Source organism: Aulonocara stuartgranti (assembly GCF_965226115.1).
Source record: "Aulonocara stuartgranti genome assembly, chromosome: 1".
NCBI lineage: Eukaryota > Metazoa > Chordata > Actinopteri > Cichliformes > Cichlidae > Aulonocara > Aulonocara stuartgranti.
This window is the reverse complement of record NC_138939.1, coordinates 41,031,624-41,050,782: the sequence shown is the minus strand read 5'-3', so window position 1 is coordinate 41,050,782 and position 19,159 is coordinate 41,031,624. Positions and strand designations below refer to the sequence as shown.

Sequence of the window (19,159 nt, the reverse complement as noted above, 5' to 3'; positions counted from 1 at the left end):
GCACCATGCTACTAAATATTCCACAGTTAGTGGCAAAGCAGAAGTGACTGTGAATGATAGCAACTCAGCCATGAAGCGGTAGGCCAGCATCCAAGGTCAGTGGATACTGAGGCACATAATGTGCAGGGGTAGCCAATTTTCTGCAAAGTTGCTACAGACCCCTAAACTTCATGGGGTCTTCAGATTAGCTCAATAACAGTTTGGGTTTCTATGGTCGAGCCTTACACCACCAAGTGTAGAGCAGTAGAGGCGTGTTCTCTGGAGTGTTGAATCACGCTTCTCCATTTCAGGTTACCAGCTTTGTTGGAACAGTTTGGGAATGCCTCCGTCCTGCTCCAACATGACTGTGCACCAGTGCAAAAAGCAAGGTCTATAGAAACATTCGCAGAGCCAGTTTGGTGTGGAAGAACTTAACTGAGTCCTGACATCAACCAGACAGAACACTTTTAGGAACTAGAGCATATACTGAGAGCCATGCCTTCTGTTTGATCTGAAAAATGAGCTTCTGAAAGAATAGTTTAAAAATTCCCATAAGCATACTCCTATACCTTGTGGAAAGCCTTCACAGAGGAGTTGAAGCTATTATAGCTGCATAGGGTGGGTCAACATCGTGTTAAATAAAGAATGGACTGTCACTCAAGTACATATGCATGTAGAGATGGAATTGAGAACCGGTTCCCAGTCGTCCAACTCCTTGGAACTGCTATCAATCTTATTTACCGGTTCAATTTGCATATGCACTACAATCAGCTGATTTCAATTCTCACTGGCTCAGGCTACAGTATGGATGGGGACATAACTTTCATTTTTATTGCACAAATGGATAAGAGCATGGTAGGTGGAAATTGCATCCAGGACAGAAACAACTCCATTATGCTGCAAACACACATTTGGCTCGTTGCAAGCATCTGGACAGGCAGCATGCTAATGCTAAGTTAGCCAGCTAGCATGCTAACGCTTAGCTAGCCAAGAACCCAGAGTGACGCTAGAGCCGAGTGTTTGCTGACACTAGCCCAACAGCCAGACGCTGAACTTCACCAGGTAACACAAATAAAAGAGCAGACTCTTTATGCTTAGAACTTTCCTTTTTGCTAAAGCAAATAATTAGGGCTGGATCAGGTAACTCTGAATCCTCCCTTAGTTATGCTGCAACAGGTGTAGGCTGCGGGGGGATTCCCATGAGTATTTCTTCGTCAGTCACCTTTCTCACTCAAAATGCGTTAATACAGTGGTTCCCAAACCTTTTTTGCTAGGCCCCCCTTTGTTTTACAAGAAAAATGTTCGCGCCCCCCACCACCTGGGAACATATTTGGCGATGCTTCATCTCCTGCTTTGCTTTTGTGTGGGAGCCCCGTCAAAAAACCTGTCAATTATGGTGACAGTGTCCTCATTTTTTTTTCTTTTCATACCGCGCCCCCCCTGCAATGGCTCTGCGGGCCCCACACTTTGGGAACCTCTGCATTGAATCGTACTTATTATTAATCTCTGTCTCTCTTCCACAGCATTACTTTTGTCCTGTCTTCCTTCTCTCACCTCAACCAGTCATGGCAGATAGCCCCGCCCCTCCCTGAGCCTGGTTCTGCCGGAGGTTTCTTCCTGTTAAAAGGGAGTTTTTCCTTCCCACTGTCGCCAAAGTGCTTGCTCATAGGGGGTCATATGATTGTTGGGTTTTTCTCTGTGTGTATTATTGTACGGTCTACCTTAGTGCCCTGAGGTTGTTGTGATTTAGTGCTGTATGAATGAATTGAATTGAACTGAACCACACAGGGGGTGGGTAGAATGGGGCTGTCATGGTGGGAGAATGAATACACACACTGGAATATATTTTGGGTTTTTTTGTGAGGACCTTCACTGAGATTCCTCTTACCCCTAGGTTTCACTAAGAACAAACAAATACTCTAACATAAACAACCCTAGCATAAATCTCATTCTAAATGTTATCTTAACACCAGGCTTTAATCGTCATACATGAGTAAAACCTGGTGAGAGCCAGTCATAAAGTTCTTTTTGCATCTTGCATTTTTAGCATCTCTACAATAACTGATGTTTTGTTCAAATCAATTTTATTTAAACAGCACCAAATCACAACATCAGTTGCCTGAAGGCAAGGATGGTATTATAACCAGTTATTATAAATAAATAAATGTTGCAGTGAACACAAACACAAATTTCTGTTTATTTTTCCAAAAGCTATCATAATTAATCTATGAAACACATTTACATGCAAGTTTAATTCTGACTTTTCTGTATATTTATTAATCAAGCAAATTACTCAACAGACCTTAATCATTTGTAAATTGAGCTTGTGCCTCGGAGAAAGTGTTCCAGTTCTTTAAATTACAAAGCAGCTGTTTTCTTAGTGTTCTACAACTTGAGGAAGCTTTAGCTGTTCAGTAGGTATAGGTGAATCTGTACTGTGTGCAAGATTTCTTTATCCTTTAAAAATGCAAACTGCAATTGCGATCAGTGTCTCACCTAGCCTAGGGGAGGTGATGGTATTCGCATTAATTTTCTCATCACAGTTCCCACTGTGACAGGATCGATATGTTGGTGGTCTCAGCATCACAGAGCAGTTGTTACCATGTCGACCGGTCACCTTGTGCATACACTGAACCACCCGTGACTGCAGTCCCTTTCCACAGGATGATGAGCACTGAAACAGCAAATGAAAAGTGCCAGTTTGCAGAGGTTTTACTAAACTTGGTTGATTTTTAAATGGAACAGTAAAATTATCATTTTACAGGTGAGAACTCTTAAGAGCAAGGAAATACTACAGTAGGAATTAATTTATTCATCTTTTAACAGCATTGTTTTAAACAGAGGTAGATTATTTCAAACACTTATTCCCGAAGCTATAACACAGGGTGAATAGTCTACACACATTCTACCATGGGAGAGATTCATTTGGCAATGATTTATGTACTTCACTGCAGAAGTATATCTGTTGTTGTCATTTTCATATATACACATATTAACCTTGAGCATGATGACGAGGAATGAGGAATAATTTCCTTAGGGATTAATAAAGTATTCTGATTCTGATTAAAAATGTAAAGTGCATTAAAATTATAAATGAAAATCAGGATAGAGTCAAGAATCAAGATTTAGCCAACTTCAACGTTATACAATAATAAGAATATTAAGATTAAGAACCGGTTCACAGCAGTTGTAAGTCTGCTTGCCTATGGATCCTACTTATAGGTTCCACTTGTGCTAAAATCAGCTGATTTCAGTTTGTGAGCCAGAAGTGAAAACTAGTGGTGCAGTCTACAGCGTGGATATAGACATCACTTTACAAAAGGATGAGAGTACAATGGTAAATTGCAAACTGTCCCCAGAACAGAAACAACCACATTATACTGCTATAACTTTAGCTCTTTACTCCAAAAGTTGATTCTGTTCATCTGGACATATATATATATACATATATATATATATATATAGTAGTGGTGCAACGATACACAAAATTCACGGTTCGGTTCGGTTCGATACTTTGGTGTCACGGTTCGATATTTTTTCGATACAAAAAAAATGTTCATGCCTTTTTAATTTGTCATTTATTAAAATTGTAAATATATATTTTAACTCAAAAGTACAGTTTTTAAATTTAACCCTAACCCTTGTGCGTGTTTTTTATTTTGACAGTGAATGCGCCCCTGCGGACCACTTATGTGCAGCCCTGGTTATTTAGCTCGTCATATTGCAGCCACAGAAATAATTTTGTCCATGAAACCATAAAGCTGCACTTTCTTTTTGCCTTATAGTCTGATTTGTCATAACTTCTCCGTTTTGTGGTAAGCTTTTCTTTGGCTGTCACTTCTTCACCCTGACCTGTCTTATTTGGCTCAGCAGAACTAAAATATATATCCTGCTGCTTTTACACACGGACTCACATAAGCTCAGCGATTCTCTGCGCGATCAACCTCTCACATGTTTAAGCTGCGGGAGATTTCACTTGTCATGTTTGCATAGTAAGCTAACGATTAATAAGACGATGTCAGAGGAATTGGTGCACAAATTATCATCACTCACAGATCAGTGCTGTCGCTCTCTATACACAGTTCGCACGATTGCAAAGTGAAAGCAAAAAAACAAGCGCAAATTCAAACGCGACTTCAATATGTCACATATTGACAGTGGCTCACCGATGCCAATGACATAATTACCCAGCTACATTTCTGAAAGAATGCAAAAGCATTGACATATATTTTTCCTACAATAGCCCGACGGGCAGGGAAGAGATAGATTTTGGTAGCCCGACTGAAAAAAATCGCTAGCTCCGGGACATTGGGCTAGCGATATTGCGAGCCCTGTATCTGATTGAGGAATCACTCATCTTTGGTAAAGAGAGTTTATTACAGAGAAATGGCTCTTTCCAAAATAAAAGCTATACTATCCGCTTCTTCTGGGCTATATTCTCAGCAGCATATTAAACACATAAGGAGAATCATGTGCTAACAGCTGTCTAAATGACTCGGCTAAAGTTAGTAGCATGCTTGTTGTTTTTGTCTTTGCACTAGGATGATGTCGGCGTAAATGTGCAGTCATATTCGTTGTGTTCCCACTAGTGCTTTCAGGTTAATCTTGTTGAAATGACCTTAACGCCACAACACGGCAAATCTCCGTTAACGAGCTACCGCCGATTGCCCCGTGCATGGGGCTAGACGGCCAACACGTTAACGAGCTAACTGCGCTAACACACTAGTTCCCACCCATGTAATTGAGCATTGCATGGCACATCCAACATACTGTTTTACTTTAGTCCATGACTTGCTTACCTTCAGGGTCATACGTCACATGAAGACCAAAATAATTCCAAACGCCAGATCTGAATGAGGGTGGGGGAGGTCCATGTTGTAAGGGGAGCTTAACTTCTGTCTCGCTAGCTTGCCCTGCGCTCTTCCTTCTGACGATGCTGTCTGTGTTGAGCGCTCAGTGAATCTGCGTTCGACTACTCCGCCTAGGCTGCACTGTCGACCCTAGGCAGAGTAGTCGAACGCAGATTCACTGAGCGCTCAACACAGACAGCATCGTCAGAAGGAAAGTTGATAAAATAAATTACAAATTTTGTATTGTTCAATACATATGCGTACCGAACCGAAAGCACTGTATCGAACGGTTCAATATCGATACGAATATCGTTGCACCCCTAATATATATATATATATATATATATATATATATATATATATATATATATATATGAATTTGCTTTTGTCATACCTTGGACCAGTCTCCGGTTTTCCATTCGTAACATTTGGAGAAGTCCTCACAATATTCTTCTTGAGTTGGCTGGGATAATGGATCACACAGACCCTGAGGGTTTGTACACAACACTGTACGTCTGCGGACACCTTGACCACAATTTGATGAACACTGGAGAAAAGAATAAGAAAGAAATGTCTTGATGCAGTCTCAATCATCCAGGTAAGTAAATCTCCAAAAGTTGATTCTGTTAGATTAAAATCCAAGGGTTTTTTGATCCTACGCTACTTAAAGGAGCTGACATGAACATTTGCATTCTTGACACTGCAGCAAAATTACATCTGAAGGAATCTGGCAGATGCTTACAGAAAAAGGGCGCATCATACACCAAATGACGTGACTTCCAAATATTCTGGGTGAGGAATTTGATTCAGTTTTCAAATCAGTACACCTCTTACAGGATGCCCTTAATCTTACAGATTAAATACATCCGGTATACTCTTAAGGGCTCTTCTTACAGTTTCATGTTTTCTTAAAATTAAAGTACAGAAAGTGTGCATGTGCCATACCTTGGACCATTCTGAAGCCTCCCACGCTGTGAGGCAAAGGCGGCCCTCGCAGCCCTGTAAAACAGGAGGTTTTCCTCCTTGGCAGTACAGGTCCCTGGTGTGGATGACTGAACCATTCTGTAGGTGGTAAAGACACAACACCTCCCTCTGCTGATGACCTTTACCGCAAGTGACAGAGCAAGGCCCCCACTCACCTGTCATCCACCTGTGAAAAATATCAGTTGTTTACATTTTGAGTTCAATCATACCAATGAATGGTAGAACAAACAAGGATGTAACTTCTGTGATGTTATCCACTGGTTAGAGCAGTGTTTCCCAACCTTTTGGAGCCACAGCACATATTTCACATTATAAAAGTCACAGGGCACAGCATCAAACAAAGATGTCACAGAAAGCATATTGATCATTTTTCCCTGTGCACCAGGCGTAGCGGATTTGGTTCGGTTTGTCCCCAGTATACCTTTTTTGCTTTCTTCTGACCACTGCTCATACTAGGGTCTTCATCTGAGTCAGTTTTCTCCAGGACTCAGGTCAGACTGAACACTTTTTCTTTTCAAATACAGTGGAACCCCAACTTACGAAATGAATTTGTTCCAGAGGGTCTTTCGTAAGTCACAATTTTCGTAAGTCGAAGCACCTTTTTCCGTCGCCTTTTGAGTGAGGCGATGCTGGCTGAAGACGAAGTTCTTGGTGGAGGAGGAGGTGGCAGAGGTTGAAGAAAGCATACGTATACATGCATACATACGTACGTGTACATGTACATAACATTATTGAATTTAATTTATTTATTTATTTATTTTCTATTTTATCTATTTCATTACGCGGGCATATTGCCGTTCAGTGCCTTCGTAACTTGAATTTTTCGTTAAATGGGGTCTTCGTAAGCCGGGGTTCCGCTGTATTTATCTATTGCTATTTATCTATCTACTGCGTCGTCTTACGGCGTGACTCATTTAATTAGAACAGGTAGTTGTACTGCCCTCTAGTGGAAGAGAATGTAAGTGTTTTGCCCATCACGCTGATTGCTTACAGTAGTAATCAGGTGGAACCAGATGATCTTCCATGGCACACCTGATCATGTTTCACGGCACACCTACGGGCTCTAATACTGGGTTATAGAATATCCATTGTGAAACCTTGAACTGATCATTTCTGTCATCACTCGGGTGAAGTTATTTTCCTAAATTACAAAACTACCAGCAGCATCTAGTGCTCTGAAAATGCAATTACAATGACACCTCGGTGGAGAAAAAAAGTAGATTGTGTTATCTCACCAGGATTGGGGCTATTGGGCCCCACCGTGAATAAGGGTCAGACTCAGGGTAGGGACTCCATTGTCCCCAGTTGGGTCACTTTCCTACTGTGGGATTTCCATGCGAATGTGGGAAATAGCCCCATGGTTAGTGAGGGCACACTGTGAAAGTCTGGAAGAGACCCTGGTCTGTGAGAATTCCCACTTCTAGCAAAGCTTCAACAGCATGCAAGTTGGGAGACTGGGGCCATTGAGTCTGAGTGGACCATGATCCATACCTGCACTGTCAGAGCTCTGTCCCCAAGCTCTATAGAGCTATAACGGTTAGTGATGGTGATGGAATCGAGAACCGACTTGCCAGCCTATATCTATCCTGCTTATCGGTTCGTGCACTCTCGCTACGATAAGCTGATTTCAGTTCGCGTGTCGGAGGAGTACAATAACTGCGCGGTTTCCAGCATGGATATGGACATTACTTTTTTTTATTGCACAAATAACAAACAAAAAAACAAAGTGGTAAAGTGGAGACTGCTTCAGGACAGAAACAACTGCATTATACTGTTAACAAAATTTCGGCTCTTCGTGAGCACCTGCACAGACAGCATGCTAATGCTAACCTAGCCAAGAACCCAGAGTGATGTTAAAACTGAGTAAATGCTGAGCCCTGCCCACTACTGTGATAAAGTGAGCCATCCATCTAAAGTCGAATCACCATGGTGATCGCTGTGAAGTCTCTTTGTCATCTTTGAAAACAAACAGGACACAAAAAGAAATTACTTCATCTTATTGTGCTTCATAGTGCAATGAATGCTCCTAAAACCCCCAAAACATTGACCTATTAATAACAAACTCTGTATAGCACTTTGGTCATCCTGTGTTGGTTTTTAAATCTGCTTATAAATAAATTGTTTGATTGACTGAACGAACTACAGTCTGAATATGGCCTAAAAATGATTGAGAAAATGAAGTATGACCCGAGATTTCGTGTGTGTACTGAGTTTTGTAGGGAAGTATACGTATTTTGTTATTTGTATCTTCTGTTATGTTATTATTACAACTACATCATCACTGCTGTAGCAAAAGAATTTCTAAAAATGGGCTAAATAATGTATATGTATTATGTCATACTGTATCTATTCCAATGGCTATTTGTTTGTGTGTGTGTGTGTGTGTGTGTGTGTGTGTGTGTGTGTGTCTCACCGGTACTGGCAGGGGTGAGTGTTGCAGAGACGTACTTGCGGTTGCGGTCGGTTTTCAGGTTGACAGTAACTATTGTTGACAACCTCCATAGTTTTGTTGACTATCCTCATACATGAAACCACTGTCCTCCTCTCTCCTGTACAAAACACACACAGACACACATACAAACACACATATGTGTAAGTGCTATACCTTATCCCACCCGTTATAAAATACCAGAAAAGAGCAGGGAACAAGAATTTCTTTATCCCATTTCTGCTGAGGTACCCATAAAAATCAGCGTGGCTGAGAGAATTGAGTGAGGGACTTAAGGGGGAAAATGCAACACCTTTTTAATAACACCATATTAACTACTTTATATTATAAAGTAGTGTCTGAGTTTTAACTAGTTGGACTTAGTGCTTACTGCTTTTCTAGTCTATTGGAGCACTCATAGTGCTTTATGCAAGATGCCACATTCCCCCATTCACCTACAGTGATACTAGAATTTTACTCTACAGCAGGGTCGGCAACCTTTCTGATGGCGAGTGCCATCTAACATTTCCTCAGAGGTCAGTGTGCCATATGACTGCATTAGCAATAAATTTAATAACGCTCTATATTAACAGTTACACACTATATAGAACCACTTTATAGAATTATATTTGTTGGCAGATGTTGGCAGCTGTCAGCGAATAGTTATCAGCTATTTTGAAACAAAAAAAGACTTTTTATCCATAACAGCAAATGAACTGTACAACAGAAAATGCAAATGCTATTTATGGTCTCCTCACAACAATGATAAGAAAAATAAACTGAGCCAATATAGCATGTCTGAGGAAATTTTAGATGCACTCATCAACAGAAAGGTTGCCTACCCCTGGTCTAAGAGAAACGTCACTCATCCAAGTGACTTCTTCAGTGTCAGCTAACTGCAGGTTTCAATGCAGGAGAGAAGAAAGACAACTGCCATCACAGTGAAAACCCTTAGTGATCCCGTATGTGTCAGGAGTATGGGAACAGTTGAGTTCATTTTGTCTAAACACCGGGTCTCTGTGGCTTTCAAACCCCTAAACATGCTGCGCCAAAAATTGGTCCACCACAAGGATCGGGTCCCCCGACACAAACAGAGTAACATAGTGTACGCTGTTAAGTGCAGGAGGATTGCCAGGATTTAAACATCGGGGAAACCAAACAACCTCTGGCGAAGCGAATAGCACAACACAGAAGAGCCACCTCGTCAGGCCAGGACTCTGCAGTCTATTTACACCTACAGGCCAGTGGACACTCTTTCAATGATGAGGATGTAACATCCTGGACAGGGAGGAACGCTGGTTTGAGGGCGGAGTCAAGGAGGCCATTTATGGTAAAATGACCTTCTCTTTAGAGTAATTAAGTAACATATTGCATTGCTTTTAAGGAAAGTGTAATATCTGTACTACGTAAATTTTTGAGCAGTGACCCTAACACAGATCACAACAACATGGGGAAATACCTCCAACATGCACAAACCAAATAAGCCAGTAAGAACCAAATGAGAATCAAAGGAATCAAATCGAGAGGTGATTTCAATAATTGAATCGTTATTGCTAAATTCTTATCAATTTCCATCCCTACCTGCTCATCTGTTTCCTATTTCCAAATTCATCTCACAACATTTCTAACATTGGCTACAAGTTCCACTTATTTCTCTTCTGGCCTGCTTCTAATTAATGACCTGCCTTTTTGGATTCATCCCTCTGGTTATTTTTGTCTGCATCCCCGTTGACAAAACTCGAGCCAGTTTTTTATCCTTCCAATGTGTCCTGCCTAATTTGGGTCTATCAAGTCTACAGTACACACATATGTTGTCATGGTTGTGAAGGTTTACGCACTGTCTGGTTTTGTTTTATTTTGAATTAATTTGGAAATGTATTTGTTAATTGAATCGTGTTTTTGTTTTCCTTAGTTCCTGGTTATAGTTTTGTTTATATAGTTCTTTGAGCATTTTCCTGATTAGTTATATTCCCAGTTCCTGGTACTTTGGAGTTTAGCTTCATCCTTTTGTGTCAGTTCCCCTGTATTACTTCATTTTTGTTTGTTTCCACAAAGCAAACCAAATAAAGCAGAGAGCTTACCTCCTCCACAATGGACATTACAGTCTTGCCAGCTGCTATGTGTCCAGATGTAGAGATACTCTGGTTCCCTTTGTTCCTCACTGCTCCTGTTCTGACCTGTGTTTAAAGACACTGTGTACTCATAGTGGATCCCATAGCTCTGGTCATGAAACAGCAGTACCTGTTAATATGACATAGAAGGGTTGAAAGACAAGGGAAGTTGTACCTATAGCTTACCAAATTTCTCTACATTTGCTTTTCTAGCTGTAAAATATTGTTGATAAACCCAGTCAAGTGTATAGCTGTTCTTTAAACGTTTCTTTTCTGTTCTTTAAACTTTAATAATAAAGCGCGTCAGAGATTTATAGCTGCACCAGAAGGAAGGTGGCTATTTAAAAAGGTAAAACTCAAATGCCTAATCCATTTCAATAGAGACATAACTTATATCTTTAAAAAGACTGACAAAATCTGAGGGATGCAGATTGACCGGCTGATGGACTGAGATAGGACCACCATAGTCAAAAGAAGACTGCTGTTTCCGTTTGAATTGTTTAAATACAGTAACAACATGGCTGTGTTCTGGGTAGCTGCCCTTCTATAAAGTGGCTAAAATGGTATTTATAATTGTTTATTTGCCAAGTTGTCTGTTAGGGTTATAAAACTGGTCCAACCCTGGAGTTGGGTGCCTTTTTAATGCTTGAATGAATCACAGGTGAGCATTAAGTGGCTTAATAAAAAAAAAAGTCCTCTGATTCAGTGGTAGATACACTGAAATATATATATATATATATATATATATATATATATATATATATATATATATATATATATATATATATATATATATATATATATTGTGGAGGTAAGCATCAACGACACAGCTCTCAGTTCTCACTCCTTCTTTATTCGTCTCCAACATCAACTGCGCATATCGCGCCACAAAACACAGGAACACACTTCCTCTACACTGGGTGTGAGTGGAGCCCTCTATTGGTCCACCACACATGCCCCCCCCCCGAACACCCAGCAGAACTAGTCCAGGACCCGGGGCTTAAGCAAACGGCCGGAGCGGCTGAACTGGGGGGGTGGGGAACTGACAGAGGGCAACCCAGCCCGGGAGCGAGGCTGTCACTGGCGGTCAGAAAAAGCTGAAGACGACTCGGACTCCGTTGATTTCGGGTCGCTCCTGGGGGAAAAAACAGAATCCATCAGCCCGGTGGCAGGTGGGCGGCCGCGGCGAGGGGCCTGGGCCGGGACCACCTGATCCTCTTGCATAACATGTGCAGGCTTAAGTCTGTCAACAGAGACAACTTCCTGCCGACCGCCAAAGTCCAAAACGAAATGTTTGTTGCCTGGTTTAAGAACCCTGTATGGCCCGTCATATGGTGGACGCAGCGGAGTCCTGTGGGCATCGTGCCTGACGAAAACGAAACGAGCAGAGTCCAATGAACTCGGAACAAAGGTGTCAGGCAGGCAGTGGTGCACAGGACCAGGAACAGGAAATGAGTTTCTTGGGGGGCGAAAAGGCAACAAAGAGGTATCGAAACATGGGGGAGGGCTCTCAGGTAAGAATTCCCCGGGGACCCGGAGAGGCTGGCCGAGGACCAGTTCAGCCGGGGAAACCCCGAGGTCTTCTTTAACCGCGCTACGCAAACCCAGCAAAACCCACGGAAGACGTTCGACCCAGTCGCCACTTGTCAAGGAAGCACGGAGCGCGGCCTTAAGTGACCGGTGAAACCGTTCGCACATCCCATTAGCTTGCGGGTGGTATGCTGTGGTGCGGTGGACCTTGACTCCCAGGCCGTCAGCCATAGCAGACCAAAGCTCGGAAACAAACTGGGGGCCCCTGTCCGAGGTAATGTCAGCAGGGGGGCCGAAACGTGAAACCCACGTTGACAAAAATGCCCTGGCCACCGTCGCCACTGTCGTGGACGCCAGGGGTACCGCCTCCGGCCACCTGGTTGTGCGGTCCACCACAGTCAAAAGGTGCGTGAAACCCTGTGACTGCGGCAAGGGACCAACCAGGTCCCAATGAACGTGATCGAAACGCCTACCCGGGACACGGAAAGGCTCGAGGGGTGCCTGTGTGTGGCGGTGGATTTTCGAGCGTTGGCATGGGATACAAACCGCCGCCCATTCTTTCACCGTCTTGCGAAGGCCCGGCCAAACAAACCTGGCGCTGACCAGCTTGACCGAGGCCCGGACGCCGGGATGAGAGAGGGCATGCACCGAGTCAAAAACACGACGACGCCACGAAAGGGGAACCACCGGGCGGGGGCGGCCGGTGGAAACGTCGCAAAGAAGGCGCGGACCGCCGTCCCACACCGGGGTGTCCTCCAGCACGAGGCCCGTTTTTGTTGACTGAAGGGCAAGGACGTCCGGGTCAGCACGTTGCTCGGCGGCCATGGCAGCGTAGTCGATGCCGACATACACCGGAGAAACCAACACACGCGAGAGACAGTCAGCGACGTGATTGGACTTACCAGCCACATGCTGAATGTCTGTGGTAAACTCAGAAATGGCCGCCAACTGGCGCTGCTGGCGTGCGCTCCATGGGTCAGAGACCTTGGACATCGCAAACGTCAAAGGTTTGTGGTCAACGTACGCAGCAAAGTTGCGACCCTCGAGGAAAAAACGAAAATGCCGTGTTGCGAGGTGCAGGGCCAGCAACTCCCTGTCAAAAACACTGTACTTGCGTTCAGCATCCCGGAGCGTACGACTGAAAAAGGCGAGCGGTTGCCAGAGACCTGAAACCCGCTGTTCCAACACTCCGCCCACTGCCACGTCCGAGGCGTCGGTGGTCAACGCGATCTCCGCCGACGGAAGCGGGTGGGCCAGCAGGGCGGCGTCAGCCAGCGCAGACTTGGCTGCGGAAAACGCACGGACGCGTTCAGGCAGCCAGTCAACCGGATCTTTGGCTGTTTTACCTTTTAAGGCAGCATAGAGTGGCTGTAGCAGGTGGGCAGCTCTGGGGAGAAAGCGGTTGTAAAAATTTATCATCCCCAAGAACTCCTGCAACGCTTTAAGTGGTCGCCCCATGATCGGAAGGTCGGCGGTTCGAATCCACTTAACGGCTACCCTGAGGTACCCCTGAGCAAGGTACCGTCCCTACACACTGCTCCCCGGGCGCCTGCTTAGTGGGCTGCCCACTGCTTCACTGAGTGAATGGGTCAAATGCAGAGAAAAACAAGTAATTTCCCCATGGGGATCAATAAAGTATCCATTATTATTATTATTATTATTAACCGACGTGGGACGCGGGAAAGCCGAAACGGCCTGGACTCTGTCGGGCAACGGAACCACACCTTCAGCGGAAATGCGGTGCCCGAGGAAATCCAGAACAGGCAACCCAAACTGGCACTTGGAAGGGTTGATGATCAGGCCGTGCGCTTCCAAACGCTGGAAAACCTGGCGCAGATGGGACTCGTGCTGGCTCGCTGAGCAGCTGGCCACCAATATATCGTCCAGATAAACAAAAACGAACGGCAGCCCACGCAAAACGGAGTCCATCAGCCGCTGAAAGGTCTGGGCGGCACCTTTCAGGCCAAACGGCATGCGCAAAAACTCAAACAAGCCGAAGGGGGTAATGACAGCGGTTTTAGGAACGTCTTCGGGGCGCACGGGAACCTGGTGATACCCCCGCACCAAGTCAATTTTAGAAAAAATCAACGTTCCGGCGAGATTGGCAGAAAAATCCTGAATGTGGGGGATGGGGTAACGGTCATTCTCCGTGGCATTATTTAAACGGCGGAAATCTCCGCATGGCCGCCACCGACCGTCCGATTTGGGCACCATGTGAAGCGGAGAGGCCCATGCACTGTTCGAACGCTGTACAATGCCAAGGCGCTCCATGGCTGCAAACTCTTCCCGAGCGACGGACAGTTTCGCGGGGTCGAGGCGGCGCGCGCGCGCGAACACCGGGGGCCCGACCGTGGGAATATAATGCTCAACCCCATGCTTCGTTACCGTGCTAGAGAAATTAGGGACAGACAGCGATGGAAACTCTAAAAGCAAACGCTGAAAAGCATCCCCGGAGGTCACTACATTAGCCCGAATCAGGGGCTCGGCGGCCCGAGTAAAACAGGGTAGCGAAGAAAACGAGAGAGCATCGATTAAACGTCTGTTAGCGACATCGACAAGTAGTCCATGAGCACACAGGAAATCAGCACCCAAAATAGGTACAGAGCTAGCAGCAACAACAAAGTTCCACTGGAAATCCCGGCCATGAAAACAAACAGTCACCAACCTTTCCCCAAACGTTTTGATGGGAGAGCCGTTAGCTGCAATGAGCTGCGGCCCACAGTTCGCTGCTAGTCCGTCGGCAGCGGTAGGGGGAAGGAGGCTCTTCTGGGAGCCGGAGTCCACGAGAAAACGTCTCCCGGAGCGCGAGTCCTCTATGAAGAGCAGCCTTTCTGTATTGCCAGCGGTCGCGGCTGCTACGGCGCGCTGGCGGGTCCGTTTCCCTGGGCCGTGAAAGCGCAAGGCGGCAGGCAGCGACGCGCTCTGTCACCAAAACGCTGATGGTAGAAACAGATGCTCTTTCCGCGGTGCCGGCGTGTAGCAATCCCTGCCGTCAGCAAGGGGGCGGATGCTCCGGGGGAGGCAGGTGGAGGCGTGGAAGGTGCCGCCGGCGTGTCCGTAGCCAGGGCGTGAACGTCGAAAGTGCGGCTAGCCAGGAGAATGCGATCCGCTTCTTCAGCCAGGGAGCGATAATCCTTCGCAGGCAGAAGCGGAGAGTTCGCGAGGACAGCTCTCACGGCGGCCGGTAGTTGGCGAAGGAAGAGGTGCACGAAGAGGAAACCACCGTCATCCGGCCCGAGCAACGATAGCATGTTCTCCATGAGCTCGAGCGCGGTACCGCCACCCAAGCCTGACAGGTTGAGGAGCTTTTCGGCTCGTTCGGCGTCGGAGAGGGCATAGCGCCGAAGAAGCAGCTCTTTGAGGGCGGCGTATTTCCCTTGGGCGGGTGGGTCCCGGAGGAGCGCCATCGCGCGACGGGTGGCCAGCGGGTCGAGCGAGGCCACCACATGGTGATACTTCGTGTCGTCAGCCGAGATGCCGCGAAGGGCGAACTGAGCCTCCACGTGTACGAACCATGACGGGGGGTCATGGAGCCAAAAGTCCGGCAGTTTCAGCGCCACAGCGAACGTAGCTGCAACAGGAGGCGGAGGTCCGGCGGCCGCTGATGCATCCATAGCGGAGTGTGCGTTATCTACGGCCCGTTGCATGCTCGAGTCAGGGGTCACCAATGTGGAGGTAAGCATCAACGACACAGCTCTCAGTTCTCACTCCTTCTTTATTCGTCTCCAACATCAACTGCGCATATCGCGCCACAAAACACAGGAACACACTTCCTCTACACTGGGTGTGAGTGGAGCCCTCTAGTGGTCCACCACAATATAAGTAAAATATGTGAATTCAAGATATATGAAATTATGAAGCAAAGAATAAATGAATAAATAACTCTGAATATTCCTGAAAGTAGCCACCCTTTGCTTTGTTGACAGTGCTGCAAACCCTTGGCCTTCTCTCAGTAAGCGTCATGATGTAGTCACCTGAATTGGTTTTCCCTTCACAGGTGAGCCTGTCAGGGTTCATTTGTGGAAGTTCTTGCCTTCCTAATGCAGTTGGGAACAGAAGTCAGGTCGGTACACAGCTGACAGCCCTATTTGATAACTGTTAGAATTCATATTATGGCAAGAACCAATCAGCGAAGTAAAGAGAAACGACAGTCCATCATTACTTTAAGAATTAAAGGTCAGTTAGTCCAGAAAATTGGTAAAACTTAGAGGTTTTTTGTGTCCCCAAGTGCAGTTGCAAAAACTATCAAGCCCTACACTAAAACTGGTTCACATGAGCGCCGCCCCAGGAAATGAAGACCACGAGTCCCCTCTGCTCCTGAGGATAAATTCATTTGAATTACCAGCCTCAGAAATTACAACAGCACCTCAGATTAGAGCCCAGATAAATGCCACACAGTAGCAGACACATCTCTACATCAACTGTTCAGAGGATCCTGTGTGAATCAGGCCTTTAAGAAATGTCGACTAAGGAAAAGCAACAAGCAGAAGAAATTTCTTTGGGCCAAGAAACACAAGGAATGGACATTAGACCAGTGGAAATCTATGCTTTGGTCTGAGGTGAGGATGGTCTCTCTACATGCATGGTTCCCACCGTGAAGAGCGGAGGAGGAGGTGTGATGGTGCGGGGGTGCTTTGCTGGTTGGGGATTTATTCAAAACTGAAGGTACACTGAACCAGCATGGCTACCACAGTATCCTGCAGCAACATGCCATCATTATTTCCAGTTTGCTTTTAATTGGACCATCATTTATTTTTCGCTGTGGACAATCACCCCAAACACACCTCCAGGCTGTTGAAGGGCTATTTGACCAAGAAGAAGAGTGATGTGAAGTGTTGCACCAGATGGCCCGGCCTCCACAGTCACCTAAGCTAAACCCGTTCAAGATGTTTTGGAATGAGATGGACCGCAGAGTGAAGGCGAAAGGACCAACAAGTGCACAGCATCTCTGGGAATTCCTTCAAAGCTGTTGGAAAACCATTTCAGGTGATGACCTCATGAAGCTCATTAAGAGAATGCCAAGAGTGTGCAAAGCAGTAATCAAAGCAAAGAGTGGCTATTTTAAAGAATCTAAAATCTAAAACATTTTTGAGTTATTTCAGACATTTTTATTTATTACATAATTCTTCTATATGTATTCATTAACAGTTTTGATGCCTTCAGTGAGAATCTAAAATTAAGAAAAAACATTAAATCAGTATATGCGTCTACCTTTTCAACTACCAGTCAACTTTTTACTGGTAGTGTATCTGTGTGTGGGTGTGTGTGTTTGTTTCCATGAGTAGCAATACAAATCAATTTACCATTAGATATAAAGGAGTCTTAGTGGGTCCCTTGGCAGACATCTTCTCCCATATTCCTCTTCTAACATAGCGCACAGTGGTTCCAGCCAGCTCAAATTCTCCTGGAAGTTCAATTTTCCAGTCATTGTTGATGGACCTCTTACTTGAGTCTTTGAGAGCTATAAGTAAGATACAAGAAGTTACACACACACATCTATCTATCTATCTATCTATCTATCTATCTATCTATATATATATATATATCTATATATCTCTATCTATCTATCTATCTATCATATATATATATATATATATATATATATATATATATATATATATATATATATATATATATATATATTAGGGGTGCAACGATACACAAAATTCACGGTTCGGTTCGGTTCGATACTTTGGTGTCACGGTTCGATATTTTTTCAATACAAAAAAATGTTCATGCCTTTTTAATTTGTCATTTATTAAAATTATAAATATATATTTTAACTCAAAAGTACAGTTTTTAAATTTAACCCTAACCCTTGTGCGCGTTTTTTATTTTGACAGCGAATGCGCACCTGCGGACCACTTATGTGCAGCCCTGGTTATTTAGCTCGTCATATTGCAGCCACAGAAATTCTTTTGTCCATGAAACCATAAAGCTGCACTTTCTTTTTGCCTTATAGTCTGATTTGTCATAACTTCTCCGTTTTGTGGTAAGCTTTTCTTTGGCTGTCACTTCTTCACCCTGACCTGTCTTATTTGGCTCAGCAGAACTAAAATATATATCCTGCTGCTTTTACACAGGCACTCACATAAGCTCAGCGATTCTCTGCGCGATCAACCTCTCACATGTTTAAGCTTGCTGCGGGAGATTTCACTTGTCATGTTTGCATAGTAAGCTAACGATTAATAAGACGATGTCAGAGGAATTGGTGCACAAATTATCATCACTCACAGATCAGTGCTGTCGCTCTCTATACAGTTCACGCGATTGCAAAGTGAAAGCAAAAAACAAGCGCAAATTCAAACGCGACTTCAATATGTCACATATTGACAGTGGCTCATCGATGCCAATGACATAATTACCCAGCTACATTTCTGAAAGAATGCAAAAGCATTGACATATATTTTTCCTTCCTATGATAGCCCGACGGGCAGGGCAGAGATAGATTTTGGTAGCCCGACTGAAAAAAATCGCTAGCCCCGGGACATTGGGCTAGCGATATTGCGAGCCCTGTATCTGATTGAGGAATCACTCATCTTTGGAAAAGAGAGTTTATTACAGAGAAATGTCTCTTTCCAAAATAAAAGCTATACTATCCGCTTCTTCTGGGCTATATTCTCAGCAGCATATTAAACATATCAGGTCCCCATAAGGAGAATCCTGTGCTAACGGCTGTCTAAATGACTCGGGTAAAGTTTGTAGCATGCTTGTTGTTTTTGTCTGCTTCCACTTGTCTTTGCATCTGAATGAGGGTGGGGGAGGTTCAATTTGCCATGTTGCAAGGAGAGCTTAACTTCTGTCTCGCTAGCTTGCCCTGCGCTCTTCCTTCTGATGATGCTGTCTGTGTTGAGCGCTCAGCGGATCTGCACTCGTTGCACCCCTAATATATATATTAGGGGTGCAACAATACTCGTATCGATATTGAACCGTTCGATACAGTGCTTTCGGTTCAGTACGCATATGTATCGAACAATACAAAATTTGTAATTTATTTTATCAACTTTCCTTCTGACGATGCTGTCTGTGTTGAGCGCTCAGTGAATCTGCGTTCGACTACTCCGCCTAGGCTGCACTGTCGAGCGCAGATCCGCTGAGCGTAGCGCAAGCTAGCAAGACAGAAGCTAAGCTTGTTGCAACATGGCAACTGCCTCAATGCTAGCCAAAATTGAACCTCCCCCACCCTCATTCAGATCTGGTGTTTGGAACTTTTTTGTTTTTCCTGTGAAGCATGACCCTGAAGGTAAGCGTGTCATGGACAAAAGTAAAACAGTGTG

General features: G+C 44.6%; 1 protein-coding gene across 2 annotated transcripts in view; it reads right to left on the bottom strand.

Annotated features, from left to right (window-relative positions):
* Positions 1-19,159, bottom strand: part of adamts17 (ADAM metallopeptidase with thrombospondin type 1 motif, 17) — a 100,215-nt gene that overhangs the window by 2,759 nt on the left and 78,297 nt on the right. For both annotated transcript variants that reach the window (XM_082530679.1, XM_082530680.1), the window contains 6 exons: positions 17,186-17,343; positions 10,323-10,482; positions 8,227-8,362; positions 5,775-5,979; positions 5,224-5,376; positions 2,476-2,653 (listed from right to left, as the gene is read on the bottom strand). In XM_082530679.1, the coding sequence (XP_082386805.1) occupies positions 2,476-2,653; positions 5,224-5,376; positions 5,775-5,979; positions 8,227-8,362; positions 10,323-10,482; positions 17,186-17,343 (990 nt within the window). The remainder of the gene's footprint in view (positions 1-2,475; positions 2,654-5,223; positions 5,377-5,774; positions 5,980-8,226; positions 8,363-10,322; positions 10,483-17,185; positions 17,344-19,159) is intronic.